Source organism: Manacus vitellinus, unplaced genomic scaffold (genome assembly GCF_001715985.3).
Source record: "Manacus vitellinus isolate BGI_N305 unplaced genomic scaffold, ASM171598v3 scaffold_4_pilon, whole genome shotgun sequence".
Taxonomy (NCBI): domain Eukaryota; kingdom Metazoa; phylum Chordata; class Aves; order Passeriformes; family Pipridae; genus Manacus; species Manacus vitellinus.
This window is the reverse complement of record NW_021940604.1, coordinates 11,997,299-12,023,400: the sequence shown is the minus strand read 5'-3', so window position 1 is coordinate 12,023,400 and position 26,102 is coordinate 11,997,299. Positions and strand designations below refer to the sequence as shown.

At 39.6% G+C, this 26,102-nt stretch overlaps 1 protein-coding gene across 1 annotated transcript in view; it reads right to left on the bottom strand.

Moving 5' to 3' along the window:
* MOXD1 (monooxygenase DBH like 1) overlaps positions 1-24,492 on the bottom strand; it is a 50,470-nt gene extending 25,978 nt beyond the window's left edge. Inside the window, exons 1-4 of the mRNA XM_029962735.1 lie at positions 23,959-24,492; positions 12,686-12,832; positions 11,086-11,250; positions 10,645-10,728 (exon numbers count right to left, since the gene is read on the bottom strand). Coding sequence (XP_029818595.1) covers positions 10,645-10,728; positions 11,086-11,250; positions 12,686-12,832; positions 23,959-24,492 — 930 coding nt within the window. The remainder of the gene's footprint in view (positions 1-10,644; positions 10,729-11,085; positions 11,251-12,685; positions 12,833-23,958) is intronic.
* Positions 24,493-26,102: the final 1,610 nt, after the last annotated feature.

Here is a 26,102-nt window from a genome sequence, read left to right as displayed (position 1 = left end):
TTTAAAAATGAGAACTAGAGATGGGTTTGGGACTTCTTGTTCTCTCTGCCATGAAGTCCATTCTTAAGTTCTTATTCCTATTTAATCACCTGGAACTCTGCCACTCGTAAGGAGTTCCAGACTTTAAAGACATAAAGTAATTTAGACTACATCCAAAAGAAGTATAGCTTAAAAAAATACCCATAAAACATTGTTTCTGCCTGACGTATGTCTGAAGATTTAAGATAACACATTTAGTAACAGTTAAAAAGTATAACCCTGAGGAACAATCTCATAAAAAGCTCAAGTCAAGAAAAAACATGTTTCATTTAATTACACTTCCTGGCAATACACTCATTGCACTCCTAAGCAGCAGCAGCAGCACTGGCAGAGTGGTTGCGGTATTCAGTATGACCATAGTCTCTCAGCACAGCTGACACACTCCAAGCAGAATTATTTGTCAATTAATCGTCAATTAATCATCAGCATCATTACTTCCCTGTGAAAACAATATCATAATAAAGTAATATGAAACCAAATATGTTTCAGACCTAAAGCCAAAACGGGTACTCTATAATGAGTTTATATATATTTAAGAGGAACATACAATTTGAATAGTGTAAATAATAAAGTCAGTGAAGGTACTCCCCATTCATGCACAGCAATGTCTACCTATTTTTTGAGATAGCAAAGGAGAAGGTTTTAATTCTATTGTACAACTGCAAAACATTCTCATTCAATCACGTAGTAAAATAACATTGCACTTTTTCTCCTCCTGCTTGGGAGTGAACGCACAGCTTTGCCCAAAGACAGAGCACGCGAGAATTTACAACCTGTCCCTTTTTTGTTTTACACACACAGAAGTATTCTATTAGGAAACAAATTTTCTGAAAAGGACATGCTGACTTCTGTGAAGGACGACCAAAAGTGAACAAATGTGAGAAAGACCTTAAGCATTTGAATACTGAGCCTCTAGAAGAGTCACCAACCTGCACACCCTGGCACCTATAGTTTGCTGAAGGGAAAGCATGGGGTTAAATAAGCACAGGGCTTATGATTTTGACATGACACAGCCTCCTGTGTCAGAAGAACAGCTCTAAGGGACTATTGCTCATAACCCTCTAAAAATGTATATTTGCAGGGTTAATACACAAACATAAGATGGCTTACAAAATAAGTGCAGTTAAGTAATGCTCGTATTAACACTATTATTTCCAAATTTTCTCACCCAAAGTCAGGTCCTGGTACCCTTCTCTAGGATTTAACACACCTCAACACAAGCATGAAATCACACAACATGGGTTATTTTCAGATTACATGGTTCTTTTAAAGTCTATATTAAAATTATACCATAGCAATTCTCTAGAAACCAAATCTGTGATTGGCACTTCTCAAAACAGAAAGACGCAGCTTCAGTTCTAGCAACTTAAGCCATAGCAATGAAAGTGAGGGGATTGAAAAAGGAGACTGAAGAGTATTAAATTGTAGTTTATAATAATTTGCTTAGATATTTAGTTTTTCTCAGGATTAGGTGTTTTGTGTTTGGGTGGATTTTTTGTGCATTTCAGTTAGATACAAGATGTAAATTAATTCCATGCAGGTATAACATCAGTCTTGGTGTAATGAGAAACTATTCACCATCTACCAGTGGTTCATTTGTCATGTGTATGGATTTTGATGTCATATATGTGTAGTGGTTTGACCCTGGCTGGATGCCAGGCACACACCAAAGCCGCTCAATCACTCCCCTCCACAAGTGACAGGGGAGAGAAAATATAGCGAAAACTCATGAGCTGAGATAAGGACCAGGAGAGATCACTCATTGAATACTATCATGGGCAAAACAGGCTCAACTTTGGGATGTTAATTGAATTTATTCCTGACAAAATCAGTTCAAGATAATGAGAAGTAAAATAAATCTTAAAAACACCTTTCCCACATCCCTCCCTCCTTCCCAAGCTCTACCTCCTCCCTCTCACCAGTGGCACAGGGAGATGGGGAATGGGGGTTATGGTCAGTTCATCATGACTTGTTTCTGCCACTGCTAAGGGAGAAGAGTCATTCTTCTGCTCCACCATGGGGTCCCTCGCATGGGAGACAGTCCTCTGCCAAGTTGTCCAACAGGAGTCCGTCCCATGGGCAACAGTTCTCTGTGAACTGCTGCAACCTGGGTCACTCTTCCATGGGGTGCAGTCCTTCAGGCATAGGCATCTCCAGTGTGAGTCTCCCACAGGGCCACAAGTCCTACCAGAAAAACCTGCTCCAGTGTGGGCTTGTCTCTCCATGGGTCTGCAGTTCCCTGCCAGGTGCCTGCTCCAGCACAGGTTTCCCATGGATCCACAGCCTTCTTTTGGGCATCCACCTGCTCTGGCGTGGGTCTCCTCCACAGGCTGCAGGTGGATCTCTGCATCCCCGTGGTCCTCCATAGGCTGCAGGGGCACAGTTACTTCACCATGGTCTTCACCACAGGCTGTAAGATAATCTCAGCTCCAGTGCCCAGAGTAACTCCTCCCCGTCCTTCTCCACTGACCTTTGTGTCTCCAGAGTTGTTCCTCACATATTCTCACTCCTCAATTCACTGGCCACAATTACTTCCATGCAATAACTTTTTTTTCTCTTATTAAATATGTTATCACAGACGTGTTACCATCATTCCTGGTTGGCTCAGTCTTAGCCAGCTGCAAACCTGTCTTGAACCTGCCTGGCATTGGCTATGCTGGGCATAGAGGAAGTTTTTAGCAGTTTTTCACAGAACCCACCCCTGTAGCCGCCCCGCTACCAAAACCTGGCTGTGCAAACCCAATGCAGTATGCTATGTGTGGACGCAGCACAGTAGCATTGTCTGCCCATTGTCTGTCTGTTTTCCCACTGTTACTAAAAAGAAGTCAATGAATCTATGCTGTAGACATAGCTGTGACTACTGTGCACTGCAAGGGGAAGCAGAGATGGAGGGGGTATCATAACATCATATATAGGGCAATTATATCAGCCCTATAGAAAATTTGCTTAAGATGCTGCTACTGTGTGATTTGTCTGAATTAGAAATTTGATCTTAAGAAGCAATGCCAAGATGCTAGTAGGACCAAGTTAGATTTGTTGTGTGATCCACCTACACAACCCCCATCAAGACAGATGTTACTACCTATGAGCCTGCTATTCTAATACTGGCACAAAATATGCTTCAAAATTGCTGATCTTAGGCCCAATCCTACTCTAAAATATTTTATTGCCTGCTGTGATAAGAAGCGTTGATTGTTTGGTTGCAGACAATTTCTAGATACAATTTTCTTATCTTTTCAGACAAGAAGTCACAGGCTTAGACTAAAACAAATCTAAGGATGAGGAAGAAAAAATAAAGATGTAGCACAAGACAAAATGGGGTAATCATTAAGAATCCTCTCCTGAAGATCACACTACATATCATCTCAGAATTGGGAGGTGAAACTCAGACATCTTCACTAAAAGAGTTCATTTCTCTTTTCCATTCTCACCTTTGATCAATCCTAAGTTAAAGCTCCTGACATTAAATCCTGAATGTAATTAGAAATTACACACCTTCATACAGCACACGTAGCACACGTATTTTCCAACCACATGCTGGCATAGTAAATTCATTGCCTTTATGGATAGATGTTGTTTTTATTTAAAAAGTAAAAATTAAAAGAAAATGGGCTAAATTAACTAGATGTTCAACTTTGCTGATAACAAAAACGAGTAGGTTATTTTCGCATACCAAGTATGGAATAAATAATGCAGAAATAACTGTGTAACATAAGCATTCTTATCATTAACACATAAAAGTGAAATGAAAGACTATAAGAACATAAGAATATGTTCTGTAAGAAATATTGTTTGGTGTGATAGTAAAATCTGTGGTCATGCGTAATTTAATCTTTGATCACAGAAAGCAATACTATTTCAAACAGTTTTACATATGAAATAATTTAGTAGAATATGAGAGAATAATGTATTTCTGTTATTTCCTGAGACAGTGCTTGGGAAACTTTTAATTTCCAGCCTGTTCGGTTACATGAATCTTTAGCACTGCTAAACCTAATGGGCCAATTCAGGCTTGCACTGAAGAGCCAGCCCTCCAGATCAAAGGGCAGAGAGCTTACAAGCTTTGCAACCTAAGATGATTGTTTGGTTGCCAATCTAGTTTACCGAGGCTGCAATTGCTTTGTAGGGGAACGTATGGGAAAATATAGAACATTATATTATGTCAGGCTGCACAGTGCAATTTGCTAGAGTTATCACATTTAGCAAAATGTAAAAGTTCAAGCCCAAGAGAATAACAAGCAGTTACTGTCTGGTATCACTCAAGTTAAAAATCAGTGCCCTCATTTAGGTACGGCAAGATACAAGCTTGCCTTCTGGCTTCCAATCAATCAGTCTCTTAAACTGGAGTCCCTTTGTGTTTTCACACTGAGGTCTTTGGTATTACTAAAGCATTCCACTGTCAAAAAGCAAAGTTACCCTTGGCAACAAGTTTTTTGGAGTTTTTACTTCCTTATCAGAGTTTGCCCCGAAACAGAACATGAAGATTAACTAGCAGCTGCTGGTGTGTTATAATACAGGCCTTTCTTTAATTGAAAAGAAGCTCCATCTTCTAAGGAGATCAGTAGTGGAAAGTTTTGGTGCTTATATAAAAATATGCCCAATGTAATGCTTCTCAGTTAATGCTAAATAATTAAGTTTTTTCTGATTATATACTTAGCCTGTTTCACTAGTCACATTGTAAGTTTAGTGCCAAAAAAAATCACACAGGGTTGTGGTTAAGAAAAGTCCATTTTTCCCAAAAGCAAATTTTTTTAAAAAATGTATTTTTTTGCAATATTTGCTTCTAACATAATCTCTTCTCTCCCTTGACCTTTCTGGTGGGATATGTCTTCCTGATTCATTCATCTAAGAGTTAGTTATCCAGCACAGACTGGTTGCCTGGGTTCTCTCATCCGTCAATGGAGAGAGAGAGAGATTGAACCATGCAGGGGGTGCTTGAGCTCGTACATTTCAGACACCTTCTCAGGATGATATACAGCTAGTTTTGTCACTATAAAGGTCAATTAAGCAGCTGACTCAGACCCTTGGTTAAGTCAAGTCAGATAAGAGGAAGCACATCCTCTTGGTTGAAAATTGACTGTCTTTAATATGTTTCCTGAGTATTCTTGAGTTGTACTTAAGAGATATTGAATTTTGACCACATAACCTCATCCCTAGGATGGGGTTTATTCCCCATTTCAGCAGTGCTAAACCCGTTCATTCCATTTTCATAAGCTGGTTCAAATAATGCATATAGAAGGACTACTTTCTACAAGAATCCAAATGTTTAAGACCTTACAAAAAGCAACCTACCACCCTCCTTTCCGATGCCAAAGGTCCTCTAAAAGTGGACATCCCATTAAAAAAGCTCTCTTACAGAATCAGAAGTATTTTATGCTTGTGAGCATGGCCACATCACAGCCTTTTTGCTGGTATTTCTCTGACTATACTAGTTCTGGAAAAAACCTAGAAAGTTTGAGACTGAAAGAAAATGAGTAGTTCTTAGAAAAAGGACATGAAGATACAGCTAAGTGACCCTGCTATCCAATTATAGTTTTTATTTTACAGAAATTATTTTTCCTACTCTTTAAGTGAAATTCAATATTTGACATTTTTCACTACAGGATTATTACTAATGAAGCCTGGGGAACTACTTTTTCTAGGAAAACACAGTGTATTTCAAAGGAATTAAGAAAGCATGGAGAGAAAATTTACAGTGTTGAAACTAGCACAGACTTGCTATGCACTGAAGCTGAAAAGCTTCTCACAAATTCATGATGGCATGTCTGGCATGTAGGATAAACATACTATTCCTTCACTAGTATATGCTGTAAATTTTCGGCTTACACACAGAATTAAATAATTTGTCAGGTGGAGTGGGAGACCACAGGTCTAGAGGATTCACAGAAAATCCAGAGACAATAGAGGAAACGCTATCTTAAAGTTTCTTAATTGCAGTGGAAAAAATAATCAAGCACATGGGAGATCTGTGGTTAATGTGAAACCAGAGTAATGAATCTTTAGCAGATGCAGTTATTTTAATAAGCAGTACAATTACATTAAGTAACAAAAGACACGGAGTATTGAAACCTAAGCTAAAGACGGTAATAAAGAAGAGTTGTATCTGTAGAAACATGAGTAGAAAAAGCAGTAAGAACAAGCTCTGAACATAAAGCAAAAACAGTATTTACTGGAACACTGAGAAGTGTTTCTCATGGATGTAAAACAAATTTTCTCTTTCTTGCTAATGGTAAATATCTGCATGATGCCACCTCACAATGAGCAAAAAATAAATTCAGCAAATAGACAGAAAAAAACCCAATTGTCAGCAAATAGACTTACAGCTTATCAAAATAGAAAGAGATGTGTCAGCACACACATATCCACACACACTGAAAATCATGAAAATCAGACATCCTAACAGTACAAACATGACAAGATTTTGGAAGTTTTCCAGTGTGCTGCCACTGAATAACTTTTTTTTTTTTAACCTGAAAAAGTAATAAGAAAGAGACTTTAAAAACAGGTAATTTACAAGAGGGAGGGTGCTGCAGAGACTCCCCTTTTCGGGGTGTGCTCCCCCGGGTTAGCTGTCTCTGCCAGCCCCTCTCCCAACCCTGGCATTCAGTGTCTCTGCCTGTGTGGGCTCTCCACACCCAAGGAGCTGTCCTCAGCATGGCATTTTCATGCAAAGGTGGGTACATGGACATGCCTGTGTGTCTGCTCTACCAGTGGGTCTCTCTCTCTCTCTCTCTCCCTCTGACAGGTCCTGCTGGAGCAGAGGTCCTTCCCAAGGTGCCATCAGTGAAACCAGAGAACTTTCTTTTAGGGATGCAATTAAGAGGCACATTCAGGACCAGTCAGAATAATTATATTTACAGAGAACTGCAAAAATCCTAGCAAGACGTAGTCTTAAACCCACCTCTGGAAAGTCTGGCTCAAGAAATGGAATGCTTTTTTCTAAGAAAGTTACTTCTGAGAAGGCTCTCAGCTAATTTCGGTACGTGAGAAAAAGTAAAAATCCCTTGGGTAGTAAGCCTGAGGCACATACCACAGCCTGAAGCTCAAAGCAGCACAACAGGCCAATGCACACATCGCTGCAGGAAGAGTTTGCAGGCAGGCAGCCATGTGTTCTCCCGTGTGAATAGCAACCAAGGTCCACCACTCCAGCACCACTGCAGAGCCATCCTGCAAATAGGTGTTTTGAAGAAAGATGGTTGTCTGCTATTACCTCCAACGAAGTCCTTTCATCTGTTTTGCATATTATTGTTTTCAAAATTTATCTATTTCTCTTGTAATTGGTTCTGCTATCAGAAAACACACGAGAGGGAAAATCTGTAGAAGTTTAACAAATTTTCAAACAGTCACAATTCAGCCGGGTAGGCAGCTTGAACTGAGGAGTGATGTACACCATTAGTCACAAAACCAGCTTGGTGCCTGGTTTTGGTTGCGATCTGGGTAATTATTATCACTGTTACGCTCAGCTATTGAGAAATTTCTTATTCTGTTTTATTTTTTAGCAGGCATAATGTTATTATGAGTTATCTCTCCAGAAGTTCCTGGAGGCATTACAAAAGATCTTGTAAAGGAAGGCTTTGTAGGGACATGTAGGAAGACACAATCTCTTCCCTAGGGAAAAAGTTGCAAGAGATGTGAAGCAAAGGAAGATTTAACACAGAAGTCCTAACCCTGGCTGGGTGCCCCCTTATTGCAGTGAAGCTCTGTTCTCCACTGGTAAATGCAGCACAAGGAGAAATTACTGAATCACTTATTCATGTCCTTATTCTACCTACGAGACAAACACAAGATTACAGTCTTATCTCTTTCACGATTTACATGTCATGGTGCATGCTTGATCAATGAAAATATGCTCTTTCCCATTACCTGGGATTCCCAGAAAGCAACATGACTATTATGTAAAAAGAAAGAGAAGACTTAAGGTCCTACATAATTTACTTTTGACTAAATTTGAGATCTCTTATGCTAGTTATTTCTTCGTCTTGTGCTAACAGAAGAAACTAAAACACTAGAGTAGATGAAGCCTAAGTCCTAGTGTTATGTCACCCATCTGTTGCACCATCAGATTGTATCTACGAAATATATTTGTAAATACCTTAAATATATTCTGGCTAAGAGCATATAGTCACTCTTTTTAAAAACAATGCCGTCAATAGAAATTAAATAATCCTTTTACATTCAGAATCTGAATTCAGAACCTGGCATTTGTTAACCAGAAACGATTAAAAGTCTTGTCCTCTACCTTTAATAACAGGTCTGATTTTTTTCAGTTTCCTTCATTAAAACATCATGCTTTCCTGATGAAACTGATTTTTTAAAAAAAAAACACTTTACTATAAAATGCTCAGAGTAATTTTCAAGAAGGAAAGAATGACAGAGAAGAGCTGAACATATGAAAAAAAAAATTCCTATTGTGGCTGTTGCACCCACTTGAGACTCCAGATTATCAGCAGATTTACATATCAGCACAGCTAAGCACACATTTTTGGTGGCACAGGTTGTCCAGCAAGCACTGAGCTGTGCACTTCAGTGCTCCACAAAATCATACAAGAGGACAGAAATGGCAAAAGTCAGTTCACATGTACACTACTGAAGTAGAATAAATCATACCAGGGACAAATTTGTACCATTTTGAAACCTTTTTTTTTCTGTCTGTAAAAATGAGATGTGTAGATTTGTGTGAAAACTCTGTTACAGAATGAATCCAGAATCAACATCTACAAAAGTATTTAACTAACACAGACAGTTTGATCAAGCCAAATAGTTCATCTGTCCTCCCCTTTGTGAAATTCAATCTTTGTTTGCATAGCTAATGTCTTCCTGAGTAGCCATAAGCCCCATCCTTTGTGTAGGCTTTAGGAAATGTTTAATCAGTTTGCGAGAGAACATAGATACAATTCCACAGTAACCCTCTATGTGTCATCTAAAAAAAGTCACTATATGAAAATATAAGTTGTGTCCCTGAAAAGAAAGGTTAGGGGAGTGTTCCTACATAGTTCTACTCTCTTTCTGTATTAGTTTTTCTCTCTCTAAATATTTTTTAAGCATTAACATGAAATTTTCTTGTTTTTTGAAGATGGAAAATCACTGAGGATTATACTCTAATTTTCAATTTTATTTTAAGAAAATGCATTTCTGAAAATACTATCTCTAAAATTTTAATATTCTTTATACATTTTAAAAATAAAAAAAATATAAAACTATTCTGAAAAATTAGTCAATGTATTTCTGAGCTAAAATCTTGTTTTAGCTTCAACCAATCACAATTTTTTAAAAACTGAGCAACTGTATGTGCAGTCAGGCAAAACATTTAGAAAATATATTCCAGAGAACCTTTTAGCAGAACGTGTATCTACAACTTCCACCAAATTTAACATGGAAAGCTTGAATTCTAATCCTACCATTTAAAACTCTCACTTGAAAGCAGAAAACTAGGAATCTTGACATATACACCATAATACAAGCAAAGTCTGCTTTTCATAAAGATCTGTGAAAGTAGCTGTCATAAATTTCAAATGTGATTAAAGATCAAGTGCCTGAAAGCAGAAATTTGGGCCTTGCAACTGTTCATTCTGATAAGCGCAGAAACCCCCAAAATTTCAGAATCATTATAGGTATTTATCAGACTTACACTGGGGATCATATGTTGTCTGAGTTAATTTAAAGTTTCAGTCTTACTGACAGCACTGGAAAAATATGACTGACAATAATAAAAAAATGGAATAGAATTGTATACTTAAAGCATTTAAGAGTTTAAAGAACATAAAACTGAGGGCCAGAACTACATCACTGTACTATCTTATGACTTTTAGAACAATAAGAAGTTGTTCTTTCGTGAGGTCTTCAGTACATTACTTGGGAAGAATTGTGAGCACTATCTTTTGCTCAGCACTCCTAAGCTTTCATTTTCAAACTGAAAGAAAAGTTAGAAAATGTGTTATATGAAAACATGTTTATGCATGCGGGTTTTAAAATCACCTAGGATTCTTCTGAGTCTTGTGTGAATGTTTACACACACATTTTCACTAATTTTTAAATAAACTACAACATCACCTCTTTTTTTCATAATATTTGGCTTTTACAAGGCTGGAGATAACGGTGTCTTTGCCTATGTGACATAATGTGGCATAACTCCACAATGGCCATCGTAAAAGAGGTGACTGGAATCAAACAAGAAACTGGCCCTTTATTTGAGCAAACATCACCATTTAATTATTTTTTAATCTAAAATTACTATCTGTTAAAAGCAATTCATTAAATTCCTATATAAAAGTAGAAACCTAATGTAACATGGTTTTTTACTTAGTCTTTCCCGGAAATCTTTACAGACAGAAATAATTTTCAACCTCATTTTCTTAAAGGAGAGAGGACAAAGGAGAAGAGAAAAGAACAGAAAGAAAGGGGCTCCGTCCTTGCGCATGCAGTTGTCGGGGCACACCTGAATTGAGTCCTGGGCATACATACACATACGCTTGACCCACGTTTGGGAAGACAGAGAAGAGGTCTTATTTTTCCCTCCAGTAAGCAGTAAAAAAATTTCCAAGTGCAAGAATTGAAGTGTAATTATCATCTGAGTTCCTCTAAAGTTGGTCAGTCTGAATCACTCACCTTTGTCACGTGATGCTTTTCATGTTGTATGGGAATCTTAAACATTTGGCACCAATATGTTGTATCCTTGTCTGGTACAGGCACCTGTCTTAATAAAAAGGGCAAGAACACAATATTATCATAGAATCACAGAATGGTCTGGCTTGGAAGGGACCTTAAAGAACATCTATCCCACCCTATGTCAATCCCCTCACCAATGGCAGGGACACCTTCCACTAAACCAGGCTGCTCAAAGTCCCATCCAGCCTGACTTTGAACACTTGCAGGGATGAGACATGCACAGCTTCTCTGAGCAACCTGTTACATCAACCTCATAGTGGAGAATTCCTTCCTTATATTTAATCTATATATAGAAGTCACACTACCTGTTGTGTAAGCCCAAAGCTTTGGCTACCACTTTATTCCCATCTCCACATAAACTCAAAACATGGAGTAACTTACGTCTTTGTTTGTCAAGTCAAAGTATGGCAGAGAGGCAGATAAGACTTCTTTCTCAGGATTTAGCAAACGTAGACTCTTTGTGCCACGATTAGATCCATGGTAATTTTGACCCGCTTCTCCCATGTCTTTGTGGTGGTAGGCCCAGATTACCCGCACTGTGCTCTCCTGAAAAAACCAAAACAAAACCAAACAAAAAGCCCATAAGGAATAGAAGCAACATCTTCCTTACATAGTTCACATAGTTCCTACAATTGTATGACATAGATGTAGCTGTATTTGAACAATGACAATGTATACCAGAGGAGCAGTCATCTACTTATGCAATTTTGCCTTTAAAATTAATAATGTATAGGGTTCACTGGAGATACACAGAAGTTAAATCTTTCTCTGAGAAATTCTTTCCCTAATGTTGGGAGTTGAAATCCTATCTGCAAATGGCAGGACAGATTCATACAGAGGTATCCAACTAAATGCATGACAAATATTTTTCTAGAGATATTACTTATTTGGCCAGCAATGAGATTCCCTGCCAAATTTTTTCCAGGTTCAGATCTGTGAAGATGTGAATACCTTCAGTGAAATGCTGTCTTTACATACTAGGGAAGATAGACATTCAATTACAGGACAGATTTACATCTTAAAAATCATTCTAGTCACTGCACAGATCAGTTCTCTGCAAACTATTCTCAGGTTGCAATAATCACCCTTGAGTCAAAGTGCTCTAATAAATCCTGAAGTGTCCCAGAATGTTAAATTATGCTCAGAATTTGGAGCAGGTGTGAAAAACAGAGATCCATTGACTGCCTGGAAAACTGGTGGTTTATACAGCTGTGGTTTGCTTCCTTTGCTTCCTGCATCTTTCAGCCTCTCATGTTGCTATTATTGCATATGTTATGAAAACATAGATAAAGCAAATACTGTTTTACTCTTACCCTACAGCTTCCAAAATAAGTACTAAACAAGCCAAAGCATAGAATGCCTTGCAAATTTGTCTAACTTATCTGTCATTTCCAATACAGAAGTCATCAATTTAATGTAATTTAAAATTACACTTAGGAAATGGCACAGCAGTCCCTAGGGCAACACAAGAATTTAACGTGGAAAATATTTTACCGTGGAAATTTTTACCATAAAATTCTTTAACTTCTTAATTTTGAATAAAGAAATAAATAGATGCTTTAAATATGTCTGCTCCAAACTTTTTAAAAATCTGTTTCTAAGATCAATTACAAGTTAGTGTAATATCTAAAAACTGTTTCTTAATTTGGCATCTTGAAAGATTGGAACTGTGGCATCTGGGACTTGATGGCCCAGAGATACCTGTTTCAATCCTCTGTACTCTTGTTAGAAATTAAAGAACATAATGTATTAAAGAACAAAGGACAAAGAAAGCAGAAATGAAAATATAACAGCTTAATAAAACTAGCACAAGAATTTTGCTTGGTTAATTTAAGTTGAGCAAACAGATATTTTGGAAAGTGAATTTCTCTAATTCTGTCTTTTTACTAAAAAGAGATTTTAATAACCAGTTTAATAACTACATATACAATTAACCTGTATAAATTACTTCATCTGTCTACATATAGTCAGAGTCTCTTACCGTTATGCTCTTGTCGTTTGTGTCACAAGTGTGCAGATCTCTGCTAAAAGCCAATATTGTATGTGTACTGTTTTCCATGGCATATTCCAGATGGTAATCCTGTTGAGGGTCCTTTTTTAGTACTCTGTTTTCATCTGTAAAATAATCCTGTTTTAAAGAGAAGGTGACCCATTATTATTAAAATTTAATATTAAAAATGAAACTCAATGTCTAATACTGAAGCCCCTTGAAACATGTAAAGTTCTGAAGTATCAGTTTTGAAGCAAATGATAAATGTGAGGTGGCACTGAACTATTTTTTCATACAAAATCTCCAAGAAAGTCTCCTCGATAAGCAGCTTAAAGGACATCTTGAGTAACTTTAGCAACAGGTTGTCTGACATAACTACAGAAATAAAGGTTGTACCCAACAACCAAGAAACCTTATTTATCATAACTGGGATGCCATGAACTTCAGAAGAAATTACAGAGATAACTAATTTCACTTAATATTTGTAACAACAATAGTCATTCCCTCCTTTCACAACGTTTCCTATGTTTTTCATTTCCCCATAAAAACAAACTTTCAATGAACATTGACTGGAACTAGAAACCCTATGGCTTAACTAGGACAGAAAGTGCTCAGTTCATTCAAAAGCTGATGGGCTGGGATTAGACTGAGGTTTTGGAAGAGGCTAGGGAACTGTTTATAAGAAAGATGCTCTCCTTCAAGGGTTCAGCAAAGGCCTGGTACAATGGAGTAGCAGGGCAGCAATGTCAGGTCATTAACCTCCTCACCCCAAATTCCTGCAGCCCAGCGCAGCTGGGACCCAGCCTTCCCTCTCCTCCTACACCAGCCACCTGAAAAGGACTGGCCACTGCCTCAGACACACCTTCTCTGGTTGTCCTCCTTTGAGTTTTAGGCTGTTTCTCTGCCTGAGTTGGGGTAGGGAAGGGGGCTTCTAACTAATCAATGTATTTCTCACACCAAACAGGCAGACACCATTAATTGTGTGGTGTCCCTTGCAAAATAATGCAGCACTGGTGATTCTGGCAGGCATTTACTTTTGTAGCTGTTTGGACCTCTGTTCACTTTTGGAGAGATTTCTATCTTTCTCTTTCTGTTTAAGTTGAGATAACAAAGATGAAAAATTACAAAATGTTATGTCCAAGCATTTTGATACTAATAAGCAACAACTGAACCCTTATTAATTCACTAAGGGATCATTTAGGAGCTGTAATCTTAAACTTAACCCCACCCTAGAAACCTGTGTGTGTGCAAGAGACCACAGAGTCCTTCTTTTCCTATCAACACTTCTTACAAATACAAATTAATGAGTACATATGTCAAAGAATAGACACATGGAAAAAATAATCACCAAAAAGAGCAAAAGAAGGACCTGGGACCTGAAAGAAAGGGAACCAATGTTTATTTAGAGAAATAATTTTGGATTTGTGCTTTTCCAGATGGAAATAATAGACTTGTTCTGGGATGGTTCTTTGAAGATGGGTAATTAATGGGATCAAAACACTCCACTTTAGCCCTGCATCAGAACTTGGAAAGAGGTAGTGCATGTCTGTACACAATATCATTCCTGCTCTGAAAACACTCCTCCGTGGAATCTCTGCTTCTGCTTGAAAATAGTGAGGGCTTGTCTGGACGAAAAATGTAACCTTGTGAACATCAGCTTTTATTGAAGTGTGATATCTTTGCTGAAATGTTACCTTAAATTGGAGGAAGGCACTCAGAAAGAGCACCCACACATTGAAATATTGAGGAATACAAATTCAAGAACAACTTTTCCTCATGTGAACAAATTCAAAGTCTTTGCCTGAACCCTGTGAGAAGGAAAGCTGAGAAATGTGAAGCAAAGCTAGGTGTTCACACTCAAATATTTTGTTGGTGAACTTCACCATTTCTTCACAAGTCTAGAAGACACAGCTGAGATGTGCCTTGATAATGTGACTGTCACTGTAATTATTTCACTTACCTGCATGACAGTGAAAACCAGGTCACATCTCTGGCTCACCACGAGGGACTCATTTTGTGGCTGCTGGCGAATGCTTTGGGGAAGGTGGTCCCAAAGCCCAGGCCACAGGAGAGGACCAGGATCCTCCCCATGGGACAAGAGCTGTGTTGGGCACTCACATTTCTGCCTGCCCGGGTGCTCACTGCCCACCCCTGCTGTCCACAATGAACAGCACCTCACTGATTTCAGTGGCACACCTGAAATTATTCTGTGGCTAGATGCTAATCTGACAAACTAACAATAATCTTTCTCATGTGAAAATTTCTGTGAAAGAATTAATTCCTTGTCTCTACTTACTTTCTCTGCCTGATACACGCTATGTTCAAACACGTCTTGAATATCAAAGTGCTGAGAATACCTGGGAAGCAAATTTATATAGTGCCTAGGAAGACAGTGTTTTTTCCCCAGTTCTTACAATTCCACTGTGTGTAGTAGAAACATCGAAGAGGAATCAACTGCAAGTACTCTTGCCAAGACCTATTTAGGAGTAAGTGAACTGCTCCTATTACTATTTTTACTTCCTTTGTTGAAAATTATCCAGCTGTTCATCACAAAAATAAAACCAAATGATGTAACCAAAAAAAATCTAAACAACTCAGACTTTGATTGCTCAACATCTCACGTAAAAATTGTTTGTTTACCAGTTTTAAAACAAAATAATGCCATATTGCCCAGGAACTATACGTATCTCTTTCTGTTCGCAGAGATTTTAAGTCAAACTGTGCAGATTTTGCTGAATTTACTCATCACAGCTTAAAAGCCTTTAAGATTTGTGTTTATATACAAAACATAATGAACAAAAGGAGGTTTTCAAAAATGAAGACACACTGAAAAGATATGATGCCACATCTTTTTCAGTCACAACTTGGAAAAGTGAGAAAATGTTAGTTGTAGATATACCTACGTAGATATATGTCTGTATCTTCACACGTATCTTATGCTTCCTTTCAGAGTAGAAAAATAAAAATAAATTAAAGTCCTGCTCCTATGCTGCAAATGCAATCAAAATCACCATATTTGGACTTCCTATACTCCATTTAAGTCCTTGTGTCTTGTCAAAAGAGAAAGCTGGGTACTTCTGAATGCCTTTGAAAAGCGACAGTATAGAGAATGGATTCACAAAAGGCCAGAGAGGGTAAGTTGGGTATCTGTGTTTCAGCTGAACTGAGGATATCTAAGTATGGTTTGAAACCCTCTCAGGTCCAGACACGGAAGTCATTTAAATTCATAGGTTTCACTTATTTAATTCTTAGAGAAAGGAGTGTGACGTTTTCATCAACAGCGTTACAGTGATTTGATATCTGTCACAAGTGGTCTGAAACATGCTTCATATTGGAACCGTTTATTCTTCCTACCAAGTAGGAAAAGGCTCTAAAATGGTGACTTTTTTTACACAGATCTGGTTTTGCTACCCTATACAGTTAGCTGGAAAACCTGTGTCTTTTGTAGGATAGATTACACTGATACAAGTCTCCCCGAATTTCATGGAGTCCCAGCAGAAATCTACACTAATTGTCAATTCCTTAAAACTGAATTTTTGAAACACTCACATGTGTGAGTTTCTTATACACACTAAAAAGCATATATCATATGTTTAATGAAGATAAAGTTTTCAAATTACAAATCACCTTTACAAAAGTATAAGAATTACAGAAAGAAAAGGGTGAAGCAACTATACTGTTCTAGTATGAATATCTTTGATTATTTAAAGAGTGTTTAAAACTAAGTTTCAAAAGTGTTATTGGTCATACTACATGATAACAAGGATGTTTATTTCAGAATATTCTTATGTAAATTGTTTACACATGAAACATTTAAAGTTTTTGTACTCCCTTTAATAATATTGCATAAAATACCATATTAAACTCTGGACTAAGTTGTGCAATCCATCACATAATTAAGTATCTCCTTCCTCATAGAACCTGGGAGTTGAAAAAACATATGGAAAATGAAAAATCTTCCTGACAGTATAAGTTATTTTATGTTCCTTTCCAGATGTGAGGCCGATCATGTTATATGTTTTTCAAATCCCATTAGCCTCTCTCATTCCTAAAAAAAAATGTTTTGTGATATATATGGTTTCCGATTCTGCTTCACAAACAGTTAGGGAGAGTAATTTCTTAAGGATGTGAAAAGAAGTTGGTTCCTCCTTCAAGAATGCAAGCACAGCTGCAGAGGGAAGGCTGACCCCAAAAGCCCTACCAGCTGTCATCACGGACTGAAACAGGTGTTTATGGGACTACCTCCCCACATCTTTACAATGTACAAGATTGTTTTGTTTACAATATCCATTTCCTGTACTAAATTACATATATCTCCTTTCAACCTCAGGGACCATAAAATAATTCTCAGACTGTGGCCCCATCCAGCAATTGTCTTGTGGGCTTGGCTTGTGAGCAACTCGGCCACCCCAATTTATGTATGCTGCCCTTCTCTAACTGGAAGATTGCTGCTGTTTCATCAGCAATTTAACACCAAGAAGTTAAAAAAGTGACAAGCCAAGAATGGGAAATGACAGAAAAACAAGCTGTGTTGCAACTCATCCCCACTGATGTTCTGTAGCCAACCCAAATTACCAAACCGATGTCTATGACCGGGACCAACGACAAGTTTGGCAAAAGGAATCATGAAGCTGGAACAAAGATGAAAGTTGGTGCAGGAGAGGATCTTAGTATAAATAGGGTGGATATCTTACTACAGTACAGAAAAGAACTTAATGAAACAGTTGTTTGAAATAAACACCAAGCTATGCCTTTCTGGGTTTCAAAAAAAATAACTGTGGTTAACATTTCTCTTTTTTATTGTTGCATTCAATTTAAATGGAATCCTGCTGCTCAAGGTTCCAGTACACACTAGATATTACCACCAAAAAGAAGCTGCTTTTACACCGTATTTGGCAAGAAGCAAACAGAACACAAGTTTACAAATGAGCAAACCAAACTTTTTTGCAACCTCAAATGAATTTCAGCTTGAGTTTCAGGCAAAGATCTTACTATGCTCTTATGCTAGGGAAAAGCAGAGCCCACCTGCAGAAACCTAACACAGGAGTTTGAAAGCATCACTGCTTAGTGCAAGAACACCTTGAGAGCATTCCAGTTGACTGAGCCGATCTTGGGATTGGACACAAATGAAAAAATAACCATAGAAAAGGTAGAGCAGCAGCAATCAAGCAGTTGCAGTATGTTCCTAAAGTAACTGGGATAAGTAAGTTCAAATTAGCAAAAAGTGATTCAGTCCTTGCTAGGAAGCCTGGATCTTGCTCATGCAGGCAGTTCTGAGAAGCTGTGCACAATTCGTGGTACAATTCCAATTAAACTGGATGAAATACGCTAGAGTAAATGTGGGTGGTTTACTTCCTGTGCACTACTAACTTTGATAGGGACAGAAAATTTTTACCTCTAACAAATAATTGTGGATGTGTCTGTATTTCAAATGCAGACATACAGATATACTCAACAACAACATATTTTCCACTTGAGTATTTACAGAAACAGAAAATGCCTGTGTATGTACATACATTTTCTTTATTAAAAGAGGGCTTGTATTTTTTACACATTAAACACAATCATTTATTTAGAAATATGTCTTTACTCTTTCAAACTGTGTCACTTGAATACACTTCAGGGTATTTCTTATATCTAGTTAAATGCTACCCAAGGTGACTTCCCAGTAGCCTATAGCTGGCAGTGACACCCTTTTGTTTATGTGACATTCCTGAGAGATGAAAAAATATCACTTATGCCGCACACAAATGAAAACACTGGAGTGTGGAGACCTGTCTAACTTACCACACAAAGGTGTAAGAAGCACAAGCAGTTAGAGGTTGAAATACAACATCACACACTGGCATGGGTAATTTGACTTTGCAGTGGACTCCCAAGGGCCTATCCTAGTCTTTACATGGAGAATAAATGTTAGTTTAAGAGTTTATATTCCAGTTATATCAGAAGATACTAAACTAGATTAAAGGTTGTCCTAACACAAATAGACTAGACAAAACATATATCAAAGTGTTTTAAGGGAAGGAAAATCAGTAAGTAGGAGATACTGCAAGATACAATCTTACAACTGCACTTTATCACAAGCAACATTCCTTACACAGGAGCCACATTTAACCAGTACAAGTTTTCTTGGTTTAATTACTTTAATTACTTCAATTACTTCAATTATGAGGAAGATTAAAAACACTTAGGGGATTTTCAATCACAACTATTAGTGATACTTGTTCCCAAAATTTCTGTATGTGCCTTAGAAAATCTCCCCTCTTCCCCCTCCTACTTCTGTGATCCTTGTTTGTATTGGGAATCAAATCATTCTTCCATTATTTTAAGCCTTTACATCACTCATGGTGGCTACAATTCCATATTTTTGGGTAGCTATAGGAAGATTTCATTTTCTTGGTGTTTCCAAAATCCAAAAGAGACGGAAAAAAATGATAAAAGAAAAAAAACCAACAAAACAAAACAAAACTAAACAAAACCAAAACCAACCAAACAAACCCACCAAAACCCCCCAAAAACAAACAAATTAAAAATACTTGCAAAAATGTCCTCTCCAAAGCCTGCAAACAGCTTCAGAATTCTTCCCATCTTTTGTTCTCCAACTGTTTCTTCCTTGTCCTAACTATTGTACCTCTGAAAGGGAACTACAAAGCATCCAGCCAGAGGAGATGTACACTGGAGTGTCTCTTTATGCCCCACATTGAAGCCAAGAGGGAGACATTAGTCATCTGGAGATTTTGCCCCAGTGCCCAAAGGCATGAAATACCTCCAACAAAACACCGACTGAGATATGTCAGTGTGGCACTTGCTTTGCATCTCTTGGTGCCTTTCAAGTTGTTTTCTAAACACTTCTTTTGTTGCTGTTGGCATGAGTGCACTTAAAAGCAGCATATCGTTAAGTACTGAAAATGCTCACTGTTTTCTGTCCTTCAAAATCTCTTCCAAGTACTTCCCTGTGAGCAATTAAGCTAACTCTATGGGATACATTTGATAACAGATATTCTTTAGTTTGGGTGACAGTTAACAAGCAAGGCTCTAATGAATAATAAAGTACTTTTTAGTGACACACAGTCCCTATTCACCCTGAGTAGGGACTATTTTTGTGCAAGTTCAACAGAAGATTCTAACAATGCAACCCTCTTGTATAACTTGCACAAAATAGGCATTCATCAAGGAGGATTACTCTCCCCAAAATGGGGCTCTCAGCAGCTACGTGCTGTGGGTGGGGATGCACAATTCCAGACAGGGGTGGAGACCAAGGAAAAAGCATGGGTCTAGCCTGAAAATGCATGCTGTGTCAATTCAGAAGCACAAAGAGATGTATTAGGGAAAAAAAAGAAAGGGGGAAAAAAGAAAGAGAAAAAAAAAAAAAGATGAAAGAAAATTAGATGCAAAAGCTGAGGCTGCCCCAAGAACTTGTAACTTGTACAAAGAGTAACACATGATGCAAGTGACCGTGGCAATATTTCAAGGTAATATTTTGTTAAGTATGAACTCTCCTAAGTCCACCTCCTTCCTATACAGACAAAGACAGCTTTCCAATATCAACCCCCATTGGTATCTTGTTCTGAAACATGCTCACCGAAACCTCACACAATCTGGCACCACAGGGCTCTCAGTAATGTGTGAGAATAATTTGATCTCCTTCTTTTTCTTCTTCTGCTTGGTGGAGGTGCGTCTCTCGCGACAATACACTAAAGTTATGCATGTATGCATGCATATATCCATGCTATGCCTTCTAAATCCTCCCAAAATATGCTTAGCTTCCCATTTCAAATACCTTCTGAAATGTTATTAAAGTAAATGTATAATTCTCTGATCATTCAAACGCTTTTCAAAAAACTACTCTGGTACACCATGAAGGTTTGTTCTTCTTCTCTTATGACATTGTAACACTTTTCATCTTGATATAATTGAAGAAAACTAAACCTCAGATTTCCAGATAATTTTAGCCTTTCCTTATGTCAGGCACACTTTCAGATTAAATACAGCTCAAACACAGAAAAGCAAATCAAAACAAATAGCTCATTATATTCAAGTTCAGGATACACCTGAAAAATGAGAAAGTAAAACCTAATCTTGGATATCCAGGACCCCATTTTTTCAAGGCAAACACTGCCTGCTGAGGGTGGGAATAGCATTTACTTGCTCTATGAGGCCAATGAATAAATGCCAGAGAAAATAACATTCTCTTTCTTCTCTGAAAACTATCTGAAAGTTTTCCTCTACCTCAATAGCTGGATGTTCCACAGACTAAGGAGTATCTGCTTTTACCCTTACTGACAGCTGTAGTCTAACTACATTTACATGTTTGTTCCCAGAAGAGAACTCTTACCTCTGAGAACACTTTCTATTTTTAAGAAGGAGAGAGAATTTAAGGGGGAGAAAGAGGCAAAATTGACCCAAGAGACTAGCAATTTCAATGCCCACTTGAAAGGCTATAAAGGTGTTTCAGAACATCATCTGAATGTCAGGCCACTAACAAGCATCTCAAAACTTTCAAAGAAACCAAAAAATGACCCTTCTAAGAGTTTAGACCACGATGCACATTTTCCAACTGACGGTCATGGAATAAAAACATATTTCTAAAACCAAAAAGAAAAGTAAGTTCATTCATTATAGGGCGTACATATTTCATGGAGTGCAGTTAGGCATAAAACCACATACTTTCAAGGGTGCTATCTATGAAAAAATCTTTTTCAGTAGTAAATAATGTAAATTATGATGATATACAATTAACACAGAATGTATTTTTAAAATATCAACTGTATTTGTGTGTCCAGTAAAGGCAAGAATTAGATATTATTGAAATGGCATCCTAGAACAAGTTATTTGTTTTATAGTAATCCCTGCTGCCTGATCAGAAAAAGCCTTTGGACAAATTTGGGGGGCCACCTTGGGGCCGTCTTTGTTTCCGGCATTTCCTTGTTGATGCAAGTATGGAAATATATGGAAATATTTTAACTGAGCAACTTTTTAAAAAGCCTCAGTCCACTTTAAAAGGAAACTGTGTTGACCGGAACTGAAGAAGGAATGGGGATGGAAAAGGCCTCATGTTGCAAGCAACCATAACAGGAATATTTCACAGAAGAAATACTTGAGTTGCATCTCAAAAGTGCAACAAAATAATATAGCACTTAGCATAGCAGTTTATGTGTTAAATTAGTGTTTCAGGAAAAATATCAGTAGTTCTGTATCAGCAGGCACTACAGTCCATTTCTATTTGTCATGGAATGTCAGTGAATAAAATCTGTGGAAGAATGGAATTTGTATGGGGCCACTCCTAAAGGATGACAAAAACCTGTGAAGAGCACTGGAAAGAGCCACAGAAGTGCTTTGATTGCTGGGGAAAATGTCCTGTGATGATAAAGAGCTCAATCTATTTATTTTATGAAAAAAGAAAATTGAGCAGTGACTTGATTGCCTTGATTGCAGCATATAAATAACTTTATGGAGGTGGGATGCAGGGGGAGTACATTTCTTAATATAGCAGAGAAGATACACAGCTGAAACCTAAACTCAGACAAACTAATACTGGAAATCAGGAACAACACAGACTAACAAGTGAAGCGATGGATCCTCTACCATTGGATATGTCTACTCTAGTTTTGAATGCCTTTCTAAAAGGCTTGCTTTACTCTAACTGGATCTGTGAACTAACCAAGCAAGAAGCTTGGGGTTCTTTTAATTGTTAATAGTTGTATCTTCTGAAGTGTAAGGCTCCAGAGAGCCTTACATCCTGTGAGCGAAGAGCTCAATCTTTAATGAGCAGAATAGGTTTTATTTTTATTACTATTAGTGTTTTATTTAGGCTCAGGTTTTCAGAAAAATTACCTTCATTTTGAAATATGGAGAAAACAACATTCTGAAAATCATTGATCTGAACTTAGAGAAGACAATATTTTGCCTAAACTTCATACAGTAAACTAAGAGGGGAAAAAAAAAAAAGAAAGGCTCCCTTTTTCTGGAAAAGTATAGATTTTATAAAATCTTGACAAATAGTAGGGAAAGCATATTATGCACTTAGCTTTCTTATGGTAAAATGCTAATAAAAATCCATAATCTTAGAGTAAAAGCTCCTAAAATTTAAGCAGCAGCTTCAAAGATCAAAAAACTCTGACAATGAAATAAAACCAGACAACCTCTAGACCATACTCTAACAACTGAGTTCTAAAAATTCTGCTCTTAAATTGCCTGTAAAGTTTTTATTTAAGCAACAGGGGGCAACGATGTCGTTCCAGGCCTGATTCCCCTTTCACTGACCTATGGGACGAGTTGTCCCTGCTCCCCCGGCCCCAGGGCATCTCCTCCAGGCCGTATCTCAGGTTGATGAGAGGGGACCAGAGGTGTGGGTCCCTTCCTCTCTCATGGCTTCTACCCCACCACCCACCAGTGCCTTTTGGAAGGGATGATTCATTGGAAGCACCAGAAGAGCGTCTGTTTCACACTCCTGTTTCCAAATGCAGCCCTGACAACATCTAGACTACTACAGAAACATACCAAGCAAATTATGCCAATACAGCTGGGCCCTTCTGAGGTTGCTTTACCAGACCAAAGACATGTATCAGAAGTCCCTGTGGTTACTCTGCAAGTTCCTTCAGATATCTTTGTCAAAACACCTCCAGGTGAGTAGAGGAGGAACAGCACAGAAAGGAGCATCATCGGCTCTGCCCCAGCAGATGGGGACGTCATCAGGCTTGGAAGCTGGTGGGATCGTGCTCTCATGCCAATAGAATTAGAAAGATCAAGCTCAGTCGGCATCAGGACGGCCAAGCTCCGTCAGTTGTCGGCAGGGTGAGGGGAAAGGTGGTGCACCTCCTTGGGAGAGACTGCCATCCCTCCCCTCTCCTCTGCGGGTCTAGGCTTAGCGGGCAGGCAGGGAGAGCGCCCAAGGAGGGAGAAAAGGGTTGTTGCATTTTCTGGATAAAAAGGAAAGAAACCTGACACCTTTAAATAAAAACATTGTAGAAGTTTAGAGGGAAGGTTGGCAGGGAGGGGATCGAAAAGGAGTATCTCCTCCGGGGGAAATGAACGCCGAACAATAGGGGTGACCAAAAAGCTTGAGGGAAGAAGTAAAGAGGTATGGAGATGCGGGGCGAGGAAGCTGAGAAATAAAAGAGGAGCAGGGAAAGAGGGGCATCCAGAGAGAGAAGCAGCGAGGGAGAAGGTGGGCGAACAAAGAGGACCCGGCAAGCGGAGTGGGAGCGGGGTGCCAGCAGCGCTGGTCCCGGGCCGGCGGTCGAGATAAAGGAGCCGGGCCTTACCTGCAGGTAGGGCTGGCCCCTCTCCACGCCCCCCACCACGATGTCGGCTGAGGCCATGCTGCCGCTGGCCGAGAGCCCGAAGCCCACGTAGCCGTGGGTGCGCACCTCCAGACAGAAGGCGCGGGCGCTGCCGCGGCGGCCCCAGTGGAGGCGGTAGGCGCCCGCGCCGTCCAGCACCGCGCTGTGCGGGTAGCTCCGCAGCGACGGCCCGGCACCGGCACTGGCACACAGCAGCCCGCACAGCACCAGCGCCCAGGGGCGCAGCTGTCTGTGTGTGCGGTACATGTGTGTGTGTGTGAGCTCAGGAATCGGGCCGGGTGCCCCGTCACTCCGCCCGCTGCGGGCGGCCCGCGCCGGCCCCGTCGGGGCAGCGCGCCCGGCAGCTACTTTGTTTCGCTCCCCGCCCCGACCCGGCGCTGCGGCGCCCCCGCTCCCCGCGATCCGTCGGGACTGTGGACGAACCCGCGGCGTTCGGGAGCACCTGGCCGTGCGCTCGCCGCGGGGGCTTCCCGGGGAGATGCTCGGAGTCGGCATTAGCGAGCGAAAATCCTTCTCCTGACCGGAGAAGCGGAGAGAAGGCGGCGGACGGGAGATCCCCGCCTGTCCCCCGGCAGCTCTAACTCCGGTGGAAGAATTCTGAGGGAGAAAGCCCGGAGGCAAACGGGCGCTTTCCCTCTCTCGGCCGCTTCTTCACTCAGTGCGAGCGCACAGTGCGGCAGACGGATGGAACGATGCAGGAGATCTCCCGTCGGGAGAGTTCTTTTCGCTTCATGAGTGGAAAACGAGGACCCCTCGAGTGATTTGCACTGAGACGGCTACAAAAGCACAGCTCGAAAGCCCACTCGTGTCCCTTGACACCCCCACAACCGTCCCCGGTGCCACCAACGCTCGGCCGGCCCGGCTGTGCTATTTCCGACACACCCGCAGCAAATGCTGCCCCCCCTTTTCTCGGCACACCACCACTGCCATTGCCGGGGGAGAGCAACGGACAGAAAGATGGGTTTGGAGGAATGTTCCCAGCCCTCTGCAAATCTGGATGGAAACAAAAAGTAGCATAACATCCAAAACGGGAAAGTTAGAGTCGACAAGAAGTCATAATGGGACTTGAAAGCTCCAAGAAATACAAAATCAATTTCAAAAGAAAATTACACCGTTTGAATTGTGTTTTCTTCACACTTACATGAAAAAGTAAGAGTCTGGTACTCAACGAAAATTAAATATTAATTTTATAAAACCCAATTAAACTAGTACATAAGGGGAATTAGTAATGCTTCTTTTTTTGCCTTTTGCATGAAAATATTTCACAAAATCGCTTGAGCTTCCAGAATATCACCACCTCCTGTCATGTGAGGGATATATCAAATGACAAAACATCTTCTAGAAAAGCAAGTGCTTAAAAAAGGATAAGCACCAAAACTTACTTTTACTTAAAGCATCACAAGAAATGAGAGAAAACAATAATTAGATACTGGTGAAATGAAAGCAATCTTTAAAGATAATAGATTATTTTGACCTGTCTTCTAATTATAGCAAGAACTTCAAATGTACAACCTCAGATGACTGACAAAACAGAAAATTGTGAGATTTTCATAGAATCATAGAATCAACCAGATTGGAAAAGACCTCTGAGACCATCAAGTCCAACCCTTGATCCAACACTGCCATGGTTGCTAGACCATGGCACAAAGTGCCACATCCAGTCTCATCTTAAAAACCTCCAGGGATGGAGAATCCACCACTTCCCTGGGCAGCCCATTCCAATGCCTGATTACTCTCTCTGTAAAAGAGTTCTTCCTAATATCCAACCTAAACTTCCCTCAGCAGAGCTTAAGATTGTGCCCTCTTGTCCTACTGCTGGTTGCCTGGGAGAAGAGACCAACCCCCACCCGGCTACGACCTCCTTTCAGGGAGTTGTAGAGAGTGATGAGGTCTCCCCTGAGCCTCCTCTTCTCCAGGGTAAACAACCCCAGCTCCCTCATTCTCTCCTCATAGGACTTGTGCTCAAGTCCCTTCACCAGCCTTGTTGTTCTCTGGACCTGCTCCAGCACCTCAATGTCCTTCCTGAACTGAGGGGCCCAGAACTGGACACAGTACTCCAGGTGTGGCCTCACCAGCACTGAGTACAGGGGAAGAATCACTTCCCT